At 34.6% G+C, this 15791-nt stretch overlaps 1 protein-coding gene across 1 annotated transcript; it reads right to left on the bottom strand.

The window, feature by feature from the left end:
• Window positions 1-1812: 1812 nt before the first annotated feature.
• On the bottom strand, window positions 1813-8620 carry LOC132640572 (uncharacterized). Its single transcript, XM_060357201.1, has 2 exons — window positions 8202-8620; window positions 1813-2704 (listed from the first exon to the last, which is right to left on the bottom strand). Exons 1-2 carry the CDS (start codon window positions 8557-8559, stop codon window positions 2196-2198), a joined length of 867 nt encoding a protein of 288 aa, XP_060213184.1. The 5' UTR covers window positions 8560-8620; the 3' UTR covers window positions 1813-2195.
• Between the last annotated feature and the right edge of the window lie 7171 nt (window positions 8621-15791).

Genomic DNA, 15791 nt, shown 5'->3' on the forward strand with positions numbered 1-15791 from the left:
TGGTCATGCCAAAAGAAAAATAAAAGCCTTAATTGAATAAAAATTTGACAAAATATCCAACCTAACGATATTTGCCCTGCCTAATCTTTTTTTGGTACCATTACAAAGTCATAATATACACGTCACAAATAATATGCAATTATCTTGAGAGATTTGGTTTTGGAGTCTATTGCAAATGTTAATTAATTATATGACCCTTCTCATCAAAAGAGATCAGTAAAAGATTTAGCACACGAGATGTATAAATAAAATATAAGAGATCTTGGTATGACTATTTTCTTCTATTCAAATAGTGAGTAAACATAGAAGATCGTTTCCTCCGGAAGAGTAGATTTTTTATTTTTATTTTTAAAAGAGGATTTACTTCTGCCAAAAGATATACATGATCACATTTTGTTGGGCTAATGCTATCTCAACCTCTCCACCTACTTATGGGAAAAGTAGAAAATATAATAGAGACCAGCCAAAGGGTTGGTACAGAAGTACAGTAGTTTATTTGAGTGAACTAATAGTAATAAGGTTAAACTCCTTGTGAGAACATCGATAAAATTGAAACGATACAAAAACAAATTACATTGTGTTCATGGTTCGGTTTGGGTCGATTATTGGTTAAAATCATAACCAAACCAATTTAGTCGGTTTTTAAATATCTAAAACCATAACCAAACCAAGTAAAATAATAACCACCGGTTTGGTTATTGTCGGTTTGGTTCGGTTTGGTTCGGTTTTTTCGGGTTATGACTAGCCGTGATAATTCAAATATTCTCTCTCTACATTCTTCAAATTTCTTACGAAACTCTTTTTTCCTCATAGCCCACAAGGGTGAACTTTGCTGCATATGGAAAGATACGCTGTTGGCAAATCAGGTGGACCAAACTTGCAACGCAGTTTAGATTCAAAAGAACAAGTCAAACAGAGGTTTCAAAATACAAACAACCCTTATGCTTACGACTTATTAGAGTTGGGCTTGGATTGTTGGACATATTCTTTTAAGACATGGGCCTTAAAAATAAGTAGACCAAAATTAAATTAATAATTAAAAGGTATAAACTATCTTTAATTTTTTATGAAAAGCTAATATTATACATATAAATAATTATAAATTTTATGTATATAATTATCGGTTTGGTTCGGTTATTTTTTACTATAACCATAACCAAACCAAATATTATCGGTTTTTCAAATTTAAAACCAAACCAAACCAAACTAAACCAAATGTCGGTTATTTTATTCGATTTGGTTAAATTTTCGGTTTGGTTTTGGTTTTAACCAAAACTGTGAACAGCCCTAACGGTAACCTTCAAAGCTGAAGTCACACAGGCCCTTATAAACTCAGCTTAGCTTCCTTTCAAAACCTTCTATATTGAATCATTTGTGTTTAGAAAACAGATCTAAACTGCGGGTGTGTTTGCTACAGAAAATGTTTTTCAATTTTTCCATGTTTGGTTGGTCAATATATTTTGAAAAACATTTTGTCTAGAAAAACAAGGTCCTTAAAAATGAGGAAAAGGACTTCCCTAATGAAAGTAGGGAAAACAAGTTTCATATATTATATTCCAAGTTCATTTTCTCCTTCCCACCCACCCAACGTCCCCAACCCTCATCCCTTGACCATCCCACCCCCTAGCACCTCTCGAACCCCCACTCCTCATCCCATTCCACCTTTAGTGTTTAGCTAGGTTGCATACAAATGTTTTTGAGATAATATTTGTTTGTTTACTTACCAAACACTAGAAAATAAGTAAGAAAATCACTTATTTTCCAAGAAAACATTTTCCCTGAAAATATCTTCCTTCCATACCCAACACACCCTTAACAAAGTTCAGAGGCCCTTCAATAAGCCCTGTTATTTCTTGGACTTCAGTGGCATTTACCAATAAATGTGATGCTTGTTTCTTTAAGCTGGACAAGTTCAGCCTGTGAGTATTCATAGCAACAAGGAAAATGAAGGATGCTTAATTGAGCTTGATGACAGAGACAAATAATAAATGACTCTACAGGAAAGAAGCAAGGTGAAAACGCCTATTTTATTCACCTTTGGAGTAACCAAAAAACAAAAAAAAAAAAAATGAAGAAATAAAAGCTCAAGTCTATGCACGTCCAACTTTCGGTCATCGGTTCTCTTGGGAGAATTTACAAAAGTTATACTTACATAGAAAAGCATCTTTCAGCGGAAGCAAGTTGGTTAGTTGTCGTCAACACTGATAAATTGGCCTACGGTGTCTGGGCGAGGACGATGATTGAGTGGCAGAGGAAAGGTACTCACCACAATCTGCTGCTGTCTCCGTTACATTCTCAAAATCTACACATTTTCCACTATTCTCAAAATTAGACCATCCATTTGACTCGTCAATTTTCTGGACCTCGTGGCTTATTGACTGCAACTGGTTCCGAAGTGTTTGATTGTAATCAAACAAACGATCATATTTACGACGAAATTCATCAAACTGGTTCTTTAATTCCGATACAATAGCTCCTGCAGTCTGAGCCCTATTAGCTTCCATCTGGAAATCCATTTTCATTTTCTTCATTTTAGCTGTCAGGTCTGCAACCTCGTCCTGTAAAATCCTACGATGATCCTCCATATGCAATCTCCTTTCCTGGAGCATTATTTCTTCAGTCTTGATAATCTTCCCAACAGAGATGTTCTCCATTATTACAGGGTGTAATATGTCCAACACCATCCATGCAAATAGTGAAAATCCTGCAAATTGCAGGTTTAGCGTTAAAACCAAAGAAATTTGCAGAACATGTCTGATACGGATCAGTTGCTCGAGTATATGCATCTGCACAACCTAGATATATGTTAGGGCTTTTTCATTTTTGGCCAGTCAGCCAAAATTAATTACGGGTGCTAGCTAATAGATACAAAACATATACAATGACATGTATATATTGCGCATACAATATGTATATTATATGTACATATTTATACTTAATATATGAAACCTATACATTTGCTTGCTATTATTCGTTTGAGTGGTCCAAAAATGTAATTATCCCTATATGTTACTCCTATTAGCAAACTCCAGCTTCAGGTTTAGGTAATCTTTTTCTGGAGGGACAGAAAAAAACTCAGCTACTATTTGCTTGGTTAATCAATGAGAAAATCAGCAATTAATGGATCAATGTTTCTGTATGTATAAGACTGAACAATGAGAATCACATGCATTACTGGTGGATATGCGAGAAGCTACCTATAAGCTTCAAAGGTAATTTAGTAACTCATAGTACAAAAGGATACGACATGATTTCATTAAGAAACAAACTTTGGTGGACTTATTTGAAGAGAGATCTAGGGATAGTCAATAAACAAGAACCATATAAATGGCATCTGTTATGGTTAGGAGCTCAGTAGTTAAAGTAGTCGTGATATGCTCCCAATCCCGCAAGACATTGGAGAAACGTTCAAAGAAATGGAGAAACCATCTATATGAGGAAGAGGAATAGTTACCAAAGGGATGACAAAGCTAAATGCTAGTTCCAAATGCTTGTGGAAGATGAAACACCACATCCCCCTGTGGGAATTTCATGTGCTCAAAGGTAGTTGATATGATTATAACTTGTAAATACTCGTAATAAATTTGGTGGCATTTGACCAGTTGAATGACAGGCTTCCAATAATTGTGAAGTTCATGGGCGCCTTGTTATTTATTAAGGACCTAGTCACTTGAATCAAGTACAACAAACTTTATATTCAAAAGTAGTAAGATTTTAATCACATATATAGTTCGAAATTATGTTTGAAATTATGAAATCGAAATGACAGAATGCAAAGTGTCACATATACATGGTAGCATGTGTGCACAAGTGCATGTTACTTCCTTTTAATTTTCTCGACATTAAAATATTCTCTTTTGGTAAATATGCATCTCCAATTTTTGACTACTTATTCAAGGATGCGTAAAAATATACAGGAAGATTAGCAGCAATAATATGATACTAGATAATTAACAATTATAACTGTTGGAATATGGCAATACAATGGAACAGCAGAAGTTCGAAACCTGTGTTCTGAAATGCAGGATGGATGTATTGGCTAATGAATCGAATTACCTACTCAAAAAAAAAAAAAAAAAAAAGAAGGAAAAAACTAATCATGAAATAATGAACAAAAATGCACACGTCTATGTTATAAAATATATATCAATCGTGTGAAAGGTGGAGAGACAAATATACAGACGAATTCTGGAATAAGAGACATCGTCAATGTTAGAGTGAGATCTATTGAACCAAACTCTCCTTCTGTGAGCTACTTCTACATCACCAAATAATAGAGATTACAGAAATGCAAATTAATTGCCAATGGAGTAAAAGCAAACAATTTATATTGTACAATTGATTGAAAGAGTGAGGGGTCCAGCTAAGAAAACCGAACGATCAGCTCATGTAATTATTAAGATTCAATGAGTGAATATGGATGTCTTTGTCATTGGAGTTATTAGTATTTAAATACAAGTTTAATATGTAATTAAATAAAGAATGTTTGAAAAGGCGAAGACTCCAGGTATCACTTTTCCAGACCTTTGTTTATAACCATAGTGTTTGGGCCAGCTTGCACGCATCTCAACTAATTATACGGAGTACCTGCTACGTCCCACCATCACAAAGTACCAATTAACTCTGTCCACCAAGGCTTGCACAGGGGGAAGAAATCATCTAGTGCTTTTGCACTTTTCAAGACTTTGAATGCGTGGAAAATCTAATAAAACTTAAAAATGGCAACACAAACTACCATTACATAATGCATTATGAGTAATGAAGAATCCATTGCTTTTTTTTTTTCAGAATGGTAACATAAAGAATCCATAGTTTTATTAAAGAATATTCTAGTCCATCAACTTTAGGGAGGTATTTTGGTCTCTTAAGATTTTAATTTACGGCTTCCCACTTTAATAATAGTTTAGATGATGAAGGAAAGATTGAGGAGCCTGGTCAAGTCGGATAGAATAGAGTAATATAGCAGAAACAAAAGATAGTTGTTCGGAGCTTTGCCGACAGTGTTGTTAAAAGCCATGGTTTCGTCGCTTAAAGCGATAAAGTGATGCAAAGGGAGGAATAATTGCTTCATCGGTGAAGCCATGCACTGCATAGTAATATGGGCTTCAAACAATGACCCACAAAGTGATCGGACAAGATGCAGTCGGTTCTTTGAATCTCAACATTGAAGAGTTGGACTAGTATCGGCATCATTCTATATTTGATGCTGAAATTTGTTAGTTTAATTGCAACTCGATAATTATTATAGCACTAAATTCATAGGAGTGGTACTTTTAATTTCTAATAAATTGTGTACTTCACCTCAGAGATGTGCTTCACTCCAACCTCATAGAGAAAAGCATTGTTTGTTGAAATTACTTTTTGCACTTTTCGCTTTAGAGAACACTATTTTCCGCGAATGTAAAGAGATGTTCAGTTAACTATGATAAAAGAAGGGGAAAGTCAGAATACGCATGAGGCTTGAGTTGTTAATCACGCTAGATGGTGGAAAACCTTACTTGGGTGTATATGGTAGACTATTTGGAAGGAAAGGAGCACAAGATGCTTTTAAGGAATTAACACCCCCATGCAGAGACTCAGGATGAATTGCCTACTCTTGTTTTATTTTTGGTGAAGAGAATTTTATAAATGACATGAATCTCTACTGGGCATTATAGAATTTTGGGAGAAGAACAAAGATTTATTCTAGGCGCTTTTTTCTTTCCTGTAAGCTGTTTTACAAAAAAAGATAGCTCTCAGCATAACCTTTGTGCTGAATATTTGTATAACAATGTTACCTTTCCCAAACAATGTTCTATGCATTGTTTGCATCCTTTCTGCTCTACTCAGGTAATTAGAGAATTCACATATAGACTACTTTTTTTAAGCTAGATGTCAACAGTCAACCTAATGTAACTCTCAATAATTCAGGTTCGGGACTAACTTTGCTTTAGCGAAGCTCAGATAGGTAAAGTTAGCAATGAGTATTAAACCATGTTGTGTTAAGTAATTCTTTTTCTGAAAAGTAAATCTGGCTTCTTCTTTGAAGCATTTAGTTAGCAATAAGATTACTGTAGTTGAGAATTTATATGGTTCCCCAGACTCGGGGAAGAGAAAGAGAGAAAAAGAGCCAGAGAGACAGACAAAGCGACCAAATGCTTACTATTGATATACTGTAGAAGTAGAGAAGAGAGATTTGGGAAAGAAGTAAAGGAACTAATTTGATTGCAAAAAGACAGCATATTGACCCCATTTGTTACTCGTCATAATATACCAACCATGCTTGAGCAGGGACTCATTTCTACTTATTTATTAGATACTGATTTGATAGGGAGTTCACAATCTGCATGAAACTTCTAAGGTTGAAATCATGTTAAACAAGTTACGTTCATTTTTTCTTAATAAAAAAAGCGGATCAAGTTTGGGAGAAGACTAAAGAAGAACAGAGTAAATTTTCAGAAATATCATGTTTATTATTGTGGAATGCAACTAATGTAAGGTGAAAGTTAATAGTTCGACAAGATCATGGATGATAAAAAGAATAACGGTAGTATAAATGGTAATCATACTGCATTCTTAGAAGGTAAAATATGTGTTGGGAGCATTTCATTAAGCAGCTTATTGAGTCCTGAGGGTCATTTCCAGGCCTGAGGAGACGAAGGAAACTGAAGCTCAAAGATGGCTTCTAAGGTCCTTGCCCCAAAAGAATAAAGAAAAGAGAAGAAGATGCAAACTACTCCTACAACAAATAAAAACTACGCCTCAGTTTCAAATAAGTTGGGGTCGACTATATGTATTTTCACTAACTATATTTCTACATTTACATTCATTTCGGACCAATATTATACAATAAAAATGAAAAGGACAATTAGTTCCCCATAATTTCTACTGGAGTGAAAATCTCTAATAGGGCTAAAAGAATTCTAGAAAACCAATACCTAAAGTACACGTACAAACATGACTAAAATATTTCCAACTAATTAGCATTGTCTATAAAACTCTTTCTTTCATTGTTTCCTATCTTTCGCTAAATTTACCTGAATTCCAACAAATTGTAAGTCTTTCAAGACAACTTCCTTCCATGTGAACTACCATATTTCACAGCCACAGACCAGTGCATCTAAAGGTCGACGCGATACATGGCCAAACCATCTCAAATGATCTTCTGTCATTATATCCCCTCCTTTTATGGTCCTTACTCCTTCTCTCATTTTATCCTCAATACGTGCTACTTGCACCTTCTGGAAAATGTGGTCATTTTATGTCTTACCTAATCTTATATGACCGCACATCCACTTTAGCATCCGTATTTCTGTGACACTCATCTTGTTGATGTGGTGGACTTTTCTAGCCCACCATTCACTCTCATATAACATTGTTGGTCTTACCTTTCACTTTACAAGGCATCCTTCTATCAGATAACACTTCTCCATATCAACCACCCTTATAACTATACCAATCATTCAAATATATATGAATTCTATATATTAGTGCCTCTCCATTATCTCATTCTAATACTAAAAATTATTACTTCTAAAAAGAAAACACATTAGGGGTTCTGTAAAACTAGAGCAGTTCTCTAAATCTCACTTATCCCTACATATACAATATACAGTTACAGGTACTCAATATATATATATATATATTCCAAAAGCTGTTAATCAAGACATAAACTCTATATGCATTATGGAGCAGTACATTCAACAAGGCTTGTGCTCTCAATATGTACTTTCTTCACTGTTCCTTAACTTTTAGGGATCGTTTGGTATGAAGACAAGTTATACTGAGATTAGTTATATTAGGATTAGTTGTCCTCGGATTATTTCTTAGTGACTGTTTGGTTTGTTGTATTAAAATTAACATGCACTGCATAATTTCTAAGAAGTTGTTTGTTTACAAAAAAAAAAAAAAAAAAATACCCCCCACCTTATTTAGTAGAGAAAGGGGTTGAGGGACCTTAGAGTATTTTTGTCATTTTCATTATTTTATCCAGAAATTACTAATCGCTGTACTATTATTCCCCCATCTGGCAGGGATAACTTATCCCGGTACTATTTCTATTCCCGGTACAAATTATCTCATGATTAGTAACCAAACAAGGGATAAGGTAATACTAAATTTTTATCTCATAACTATTTATGTTTGTCTAAACATACCAAACAACCCTTAGTTATAAAGAAATAGTAATATTGAACAGAGAGAAAAAAAAAATCAAGAATTACCCATGAGAGAAGCTTGAAGAATTAGGAAATTGAGAGCAACCCCATCACTCCAATTGATTGGTACATGAAAAATCCTGCAGCTATATATAATGGAAATAATGTTGTATATCCACAACACCAAACAGGTGAACATTAATATCCTTATACATATAATCAAAGGGCCATTTTTTTTGTTTAAGCGAGATAAAGCAAGAATAATTGGTTCTTGAAATAGGGTATGGAAGCATATCAGAAAGTAAACAAGTACTATGCCTAAAAATAGTGAGGCAAGTAGGAATAGTATAAGGTATGTGAAGAAGAACATGTTTTGTGCTATATTGTGATGTAGAAAAGAATTGTTTTGATTAAAAGGTACCATGGTGTTTGTTATTAGTGAACTAGATGAAGGAATAGCACGCCAACAATCTCAATTTCAATATGATTCATTTATGTTTTGGGAAAAGGCTAAAAAATACCACCTCCTCCATTAAAACTTGGATAAAAAATACTTTTTCCGTTATTAAAGTTTTCAAATATAGTCTTGTCTTAACAAAAATTCTCAACATAACTCGATTTTATTTTTAAACCTGCTTCATTTAAATTCGACCCAACTAAATAAAAAACTCATATGGATTACTCGCTCCTATGCCCAGTGGCTCCAGATGTAATACTCGGGAACAAGTTGATAACATATGGGTTTTTTTATGTAGTTGGGTCAGATTTAAATGGAACGGATTAAAAATTAAATCGAATTATGTTGGAGATTTCCATTAAGACAGGGGTATATTTGAAAACTTTAATGACGGAAGGGGTATTTTTTATTCAAATTTATAATGGAGAATATTTTTAGCCCTATTCCCAAAGTAGAGAGGTATTTTTGACCTTTTTCCCTTTATGTTTTGACTACTAATGCAGTTCCTAATATTTTTCTTATGTTAATTAAAGTCAATTTTGTTTTTGCTTATTTCAATTTTTTTGTTGCATGCATTCAACGGGAACCGTAAAAGCAACTAATATTTCCATTTTCTTTTGTATTTTTTCCCCTTATTTTGTTAGCATATGTAATATCCTTTTTTCTTTGTTGTTTTTTTTTTCTAATGGAATGTATATTATGACAAATTATAAGCCCCAAATAGAGCTCAACGATTAATTGAACAAAATTTTGGCAAAAATGAATACAATTTAATTTCGAATATAGCTTGTTTGTGCTTTGTCTAAACTGCAATATAAACTTTTATTATTTTAAGATTAATAGAATCTTATACTCTTCAAAATTTATAATTATTTTAATTTATTACCCAAAATCATTAACATAGATTAAACTATTATATTTAGGGCCTGTTTGGAAAGCCACCTGGTAATTGGAATTGGTGTAATTACTAGGGTAGTAATTACACGGCCTAGTAATTACACAGTAGTATAATTACAACGACCTGTTTGTTTGTCGTAACATAATTACAGTGTAATTACAAGCGTATTGTTTGGTTGCACAAGTGTAATTACACAGTTAGTTTAATTTAAAAATAAAATTTAAAATTAATATTTAAAAAATATTGTCTTTATAAATGATATTAAATTAGTTATTTAATAACACGTTGTTTCTTGAAAATATATTAATTAATACTCATATATTTGTAAATAATATTGTAACAAAAATAATTGATATACATTTTTCAAATTAATATTTAATTTTAATTAATTATAAAATTTAAAAGAAGACTTTTTTGGTGAGAACGTCATGGATTGGATGTTTGACAAAAAAATAATATTAATAAATATAATGCCATAACATTATTTAATGTTTGACACAAAAAATCCATCAAATATAAGTGAAAAATAAACAACATGCAATGTGAAAGCAAATAATTTAAAATTGGAAATATAACCTAAATTCAAAATCCAAAAGAAAAAGTTTAACATAATACTCTTATGTCAAATTCCAACATTATATAAGTAAGTTCAACGTAACTTAAGTAAATAATTCAAAAGAAAGAAAAAATATAAGTCTATAATCTCATTCACAATGAAATTCTACTTTTATAACGTCACTCGTTATATGCCAAGTTTGTTAATGACTCATTCTTTCCAATATTAAGAGGTGTAGTTGTAATATTAGAATAATAACACAGTTATGCTAAATGAATAAAATAAAAAAAATAAAAAAATACGAGCAATTACATGGAACCACAAGAAGTAAAGGTTGGGAATGAGAAGAAAGAAAATGAACAATAAATAATATAAAAAGAAAAATACATTTTAAAAAATAAAAATAAAAAATAAATTAAAATAATAGAAATAAAAATAAATTAAAAATAAAAAGAAATTAAAGTAAAAAAAAAAAAAACTAAAAAGTAACCCTGTAATTACAGGATGTAATTACACCCAATTCTCAGCCCTCCCTTGAGAATTGGAGAGTGTAATTACACCCTGTTAATTACACCCAATTCTCAGCCCTCCCTTGAGAATTGGAAAGTGTAATTACACCCTGTTAATTACACTCAATTCCCACCTAACTGTGTAATTCCAAACAGGCCCTTAATATCGTCCTTAATATTCGTTTGGGGCGTCAAATGTTTTGAATAAATTCATTATATTGGTTTTTGTGAATTTTAAATGTAAAGCTAGTCTTGTTAAACTTATTACTCCTATAATAATAATACTATAAAAAGAAAAAAGAAGCAAAGGAAAAGTGAAATAAATTCCTGGTCAGTGAAAGGTGTAATTATGTGGAGTTTAGAGTATACAGTACAAAAGAAAACATCTTCCAAATTCATGTCACGTAGCACCGAAAAGACAGGTATGACTTTTGAATGTCTAGTGAATGATAGCCAGCAAAAGGACAATTTAGTCAGCTCACTCAAAATTTAATATAGCAGCTACAGTATAATTCGTTTTCAACCAATCATATTCTTTCATTTTATTTTAACTAAAACGAACAAATTACCATCAAAATGTCAAAGCAGGCATGTTGACCTGCTGTGTGCTTATTCGCATTTATAGTATAGTAGAAATCGGAGTCCAGGACTTTTCTAATTCAAAAATAAATTTTTGGAACCAAAATAACCCATTAAAAAAAGAGAACCTAAATAGGCTTTACGTACAGATTATGTGCGTAAAAGGACCAAAGTGTAGTTTTACGCTTTAAGTCCTTTTACGCACAGATAAAATAGGTCGAGCCCCCCACCCCAGCCTTTATTATTTGGAAATCAAGCTCAAAATTAAGCTTTTTTCCATACTTTGACCGAAAATTAGTCACGTTTTAAAACACCGAAATATAAATATTTTATATAGAACTTAATATCTTTTTTAGCGTACAATAATGTCGGCTCATTACATCAGGTATATATATATATATGTTTGGATCGTCGTTTTAGGGGTTGTAAAGTGCTCCGAAGTAGGTTTGGAAACTTGTTATCTTTAAGTTTTTTTTGACACTTTGACCGAAGATTAGTCATGTTTCAAAACGTCGGAATATAAATATTTTATATAGAACTTAATATTTTTTTTAGCGTACAATAATGTCGTCTCATTACATCAAGTATACATATATGTTTGGATCGCCGTTTTAGGGGTTGTAAAGTGCTCCGAAGTAAGTTTGGAAACTTGTTATCTATAGGTTTAATTGTCATATTTTATAGGGTTTTAATTAATCTAGGACGTCGCATGAGTTATTATTAATCGACAATAAATACTAAAATAACTAATTATCATTAAAAAAAATAATACCCAAAAATATATATAATATTAACATAAAATGTACATTTTATTTACAAATACACAATCTCCTAACGCCTAAGGCCAACCCCACCACCCTCATTATCATCAGGATCCTCTCTCCTCCTCTTAATGACAGGATGATCTATGTCATGATCATCCTTTCTTCCCTTCTTTAGGCCCTGGGTGAAAATATGCTTCCTGTAGGCGATGACGACGGTCGAAACCTCAGTAGCCTCAGTAGATGCCTCAGGAGATGACTCAATCGGAGAAGACCGGACCACAAGAGCAGAAGAATGAACCTGAAATAACATATAAACAATTTAATGTTTCATAAACTAAACATGAAATAACAAGTGCCCCAATTATTTAATAAATTATTTCTTTGTAAAAAAAACAAACCTGTGTGTCGACGGCCTCCTGAGATGGCTGGTCAGAGGGCTCCTTAGCTGGCTCCTCAACGTTCTCCTGAGCGCTACCCGGAGCTGTAGCTGGAGGTGGAGACGAGTCAATCTGGATAGGCGGAGACGAGTCCACAGGCGCAGAAGAATGAACCTATAATACATGTATTCAATTTAGTTTAGATAATAAAATAATCAATTAATACATTATTTTATTGTAAAAAAACAAACCTGTGTGTCGACGGGCTCCTGAGATGGCATATGAGAGGACTCCTGAGCGGCCCGCGGAGCCGGAGATGCAGATAGTGCCGTAGGTCCGGCTGTAGAACGAAGAAAGTAGTCATCGAAAATAATATCCAAGTCCTCATCTCCGTCTCCCATATGTAGATCACCAACTGGCACCTGTGGAAATGATGACCAAGGATCATAATGTGGGAACATCTCTGGCGTATATCCAGGTCTCTGTGAAGTCGATGGCCTGGAAGAAGAAGGGGTATTTGTAGCCGACGGAGCCTGACGGGCTATATCGTCAGGCTCATCTGCTAGACCTCTGCCAGCCCGACCACCTCTATCAGCCAGCTCACCTTTGTCAGCCCTACCACCCTAAAGAACACCCTCTGGTACATCCTCATCGACACGATGTCACTCCTGTGCCTGTGTCATACCAGTGTCGGTAAAATAAACTATTCATGCTGCATATGCCGCTATCCCGAGGTGGGTGGACTCCGTAAGAGGAATGCTCTCATGGCGTATCATCAGAGTCATCCGTAGCTGCATATATTTGCAAATTTTAAGAATTGAATAAATTCGTAAAGTAATACATAATAAGACGACGATTGAATAAACTTACCAACGCCTCATACGCTTCTGAGAGTGATGCATATCCTCGGCCATCAGGACGCGGCGTCGAGGGGTTGGCAATCAAGGAGCGAGTGATATGCATGTACCAAGTCATGTACTCATGGACCGGAGTGTCATGTCCGACCGCCGCTAAAGTTATCATCCTCACGTTCCATGCATTGACTTCCTGGTGCATACGCGCCCGCCATGCCGCACTGTCGATCGAACGCTCGTCCCTGGTGTAGTGGTAGTGCTCCCAATGTGTAGCCGCAGGTATGTTCTGCACATGCCCAAACTGTCGTAATACGCGATCGGGTGCGTGATGCTCAACGATGTCCATATGGATCAATGGACACCGTGCAGTCCACATGTGCTCACCAGCCCAACAAAATGTCGGCAGCTGACCCAAAATCTGATCATACGGGGTCCATATGAAAGCCTATAAAGGAATTCAACTAGTTAACAATAAAAGACTAACAAAAATAACAAACTAATGTTAAATAAAAAAAAACTTACCTCGGGCGCCGTCATGCGGTCTAACTGATCCCTAAACGGGAGAATGACATGGTGCGTCTCCACACTTCTGGTACGGCCTCACGACTATCTCCGCGCGTATGGCATATCCTCAGCAACATAGTCATCGGGAGGGTGAGCAGCTATGGGCTGAAAAGGTCTCAACCTAGTCCACACCCATATCTGTCATAGTCATCAAAAAAATTATTTATCAGTCGTCGTTTCGAAAAAATATATTTAGTGTTTTATCTACATACACTTAAATATATTACCTAAAGAAGAGGGCTAAATGCAGCGACCTCAACCCTCTCGCCCATAGAGGCTCGATCAAATCCTCTGTACATGTAAGCTAGGAGCGGCGCCCCAACTATAACATCCCAGTTGGTCTAGGTCCTCAATAAAGAGCAGATACCTAATGCTCATATCCACACCCGATTTGTTCGGGAACATGATGCCCCCGAATATGATGAGAAGATATAAGCGAGCACGTCGGTCAACATCAGCCTAAGGCGTCGCCTCGCCAATCGGATGCTGCAGATCTACGAGGCGTAAGTGAGCATGGAGGGAGGACCGCAACATCCGACTCTGTCCACGCATATCCCTCCGCAGAGGCTCAAAACCAGTAAGCCTAGCCATCTCCTAGCGATACGGCAGCATCTCCGGAGGCTCCACTCTATACAATGCATGTCCATCAATCTGTAGACCATAAATCACCTCGACATCCTGCAGGGTGATGGTAGCTTCGCCAATGCGGAGATGAAATGTATAGGTCTCCGGTCGCCAGCGCTCAATCATAGCCGTCACTAGAGCCCTATCGTGCATAAGCCGACCAACCTCGATGCACCGATAGATACCGCCCCGACGTAGTATATCTATGACACGGGGATGTGGGGGAATAACCTCTAGAATATCCCATTCTGACTCCCCCAAACGGGTATGGACCACTCTACTAGAGGATACCGATGCATCCCATACATACTGGGACCTATGCTCATGCTGTAGATAAAATACCTCTCTGTTGTCGAAGGGTCCCGGCTCCATGGTGGTGTCCTATCTATTTTAGGCATTTTAAATTAATCATTAATACATGAAGTGAGGATTAAAGTGGTATATTTTTTACGAATTTTAAATTAATCATTATTTTTTTAGTTAATCTCTAATACGTAGTATTAGCTATGTAATCTTTTACCGAGAAATTATACAAATCATTGAATCCTAAACTAAGGATTTTCAATTTCTAATTAGAAAATAAATAAATTAACAATTAAAGATATAAAGATTAATAATTAACAAATCAAAAAATTAACAATTAGCTAGCAAACAATTAGCATATAATTAATAAATAAACAATTAACTAACTAATCAAATAATAAAAAATTAATTAGCATATAATTATTAAATAAAGCTAGAAACTAACTAATCAAATAATTAACAAATAAACAATTGGCTTAACAAAAACTAAATAAATAATTAGCTAGTCTAACAATTGAAATAACTAATCTAACAATTACCAAATACTAAATAAGCAACTAAAAACAATTAACAAATTAACAACAACTAAAAAAATTAAAAAAATTAAAAAAGGGGCGGAAAACAACCCTTTTGCGCACAAAAAAGTGCGTGATTTTGTTTTGTCCATATTCACACAATAGTAATGCTTAGGTTAATAATTAAACAATTAACAACAAATGAAGAAAAAAAAATGAAAAACGGGCTGAAAACAGCCCTTTTGCGCACAAAAAAAGTGCGTAAAAGTATTTTTTTTGTCCACATTCCCACAATAGTAATGCTTAGGTTAATAATGTAATAGAAAAAATCGTAGTGAAATACTTAGATTGAAGCTTTGATTTTGAGTTTTTGAATTGAATTATACGCCGCTTTATTGCGAAGAAACTTATTCCTAGACTTCAATATACCACTTTTGGGTTGGAAATCAACAAGAAAACGATGTTTTTGATCGCGTGGGACCTCGGAAAGGGACCTTTAATGGCTGATTTTCATTTTTTTTTTCGAATTCGGGGGGACCAGTGGGGAAGACGAAGGGCCCGATATATTTGGCTCTTTTACGCACATATTCTGTGGGTAAAAGGACTTTAGTGTAAAACTACACTTTGGTCCTTTTACGCACATAATCTGTGCGTAA

The sequence above is a fragment of the Lycium barbarum genome, chromosome 5 (genome assembly GCF_019175385.1).
Source record: "Lycium barbarum isolate Lr01 chromosome 5, ASM1917538v2, whole genome shotgun sequence".
NCBI lineage: Eukaryota > Viridiplantae > Streptophyta > Magnoliopsida > Solanales > Solanaceae > Lycium > Lycium barbarum.

Bases quoted from the DNA above. Each gene is read 5' to 3' on its own strand.
- LOC132640572 (XM_060357201.1), bottom strand. From the start codon at position 8,559: ATGGTACCTTTTAATCAAAACAATTCTTTTCTACATCACAATATAGCA. The intron at 2,705-8,201 runs GTAATTCTTGAT...TGCAATTTGCAG, and splicing joins TCTTCAAGCTTCTCTCATGG to GATTTTCACTATTTGCATGG.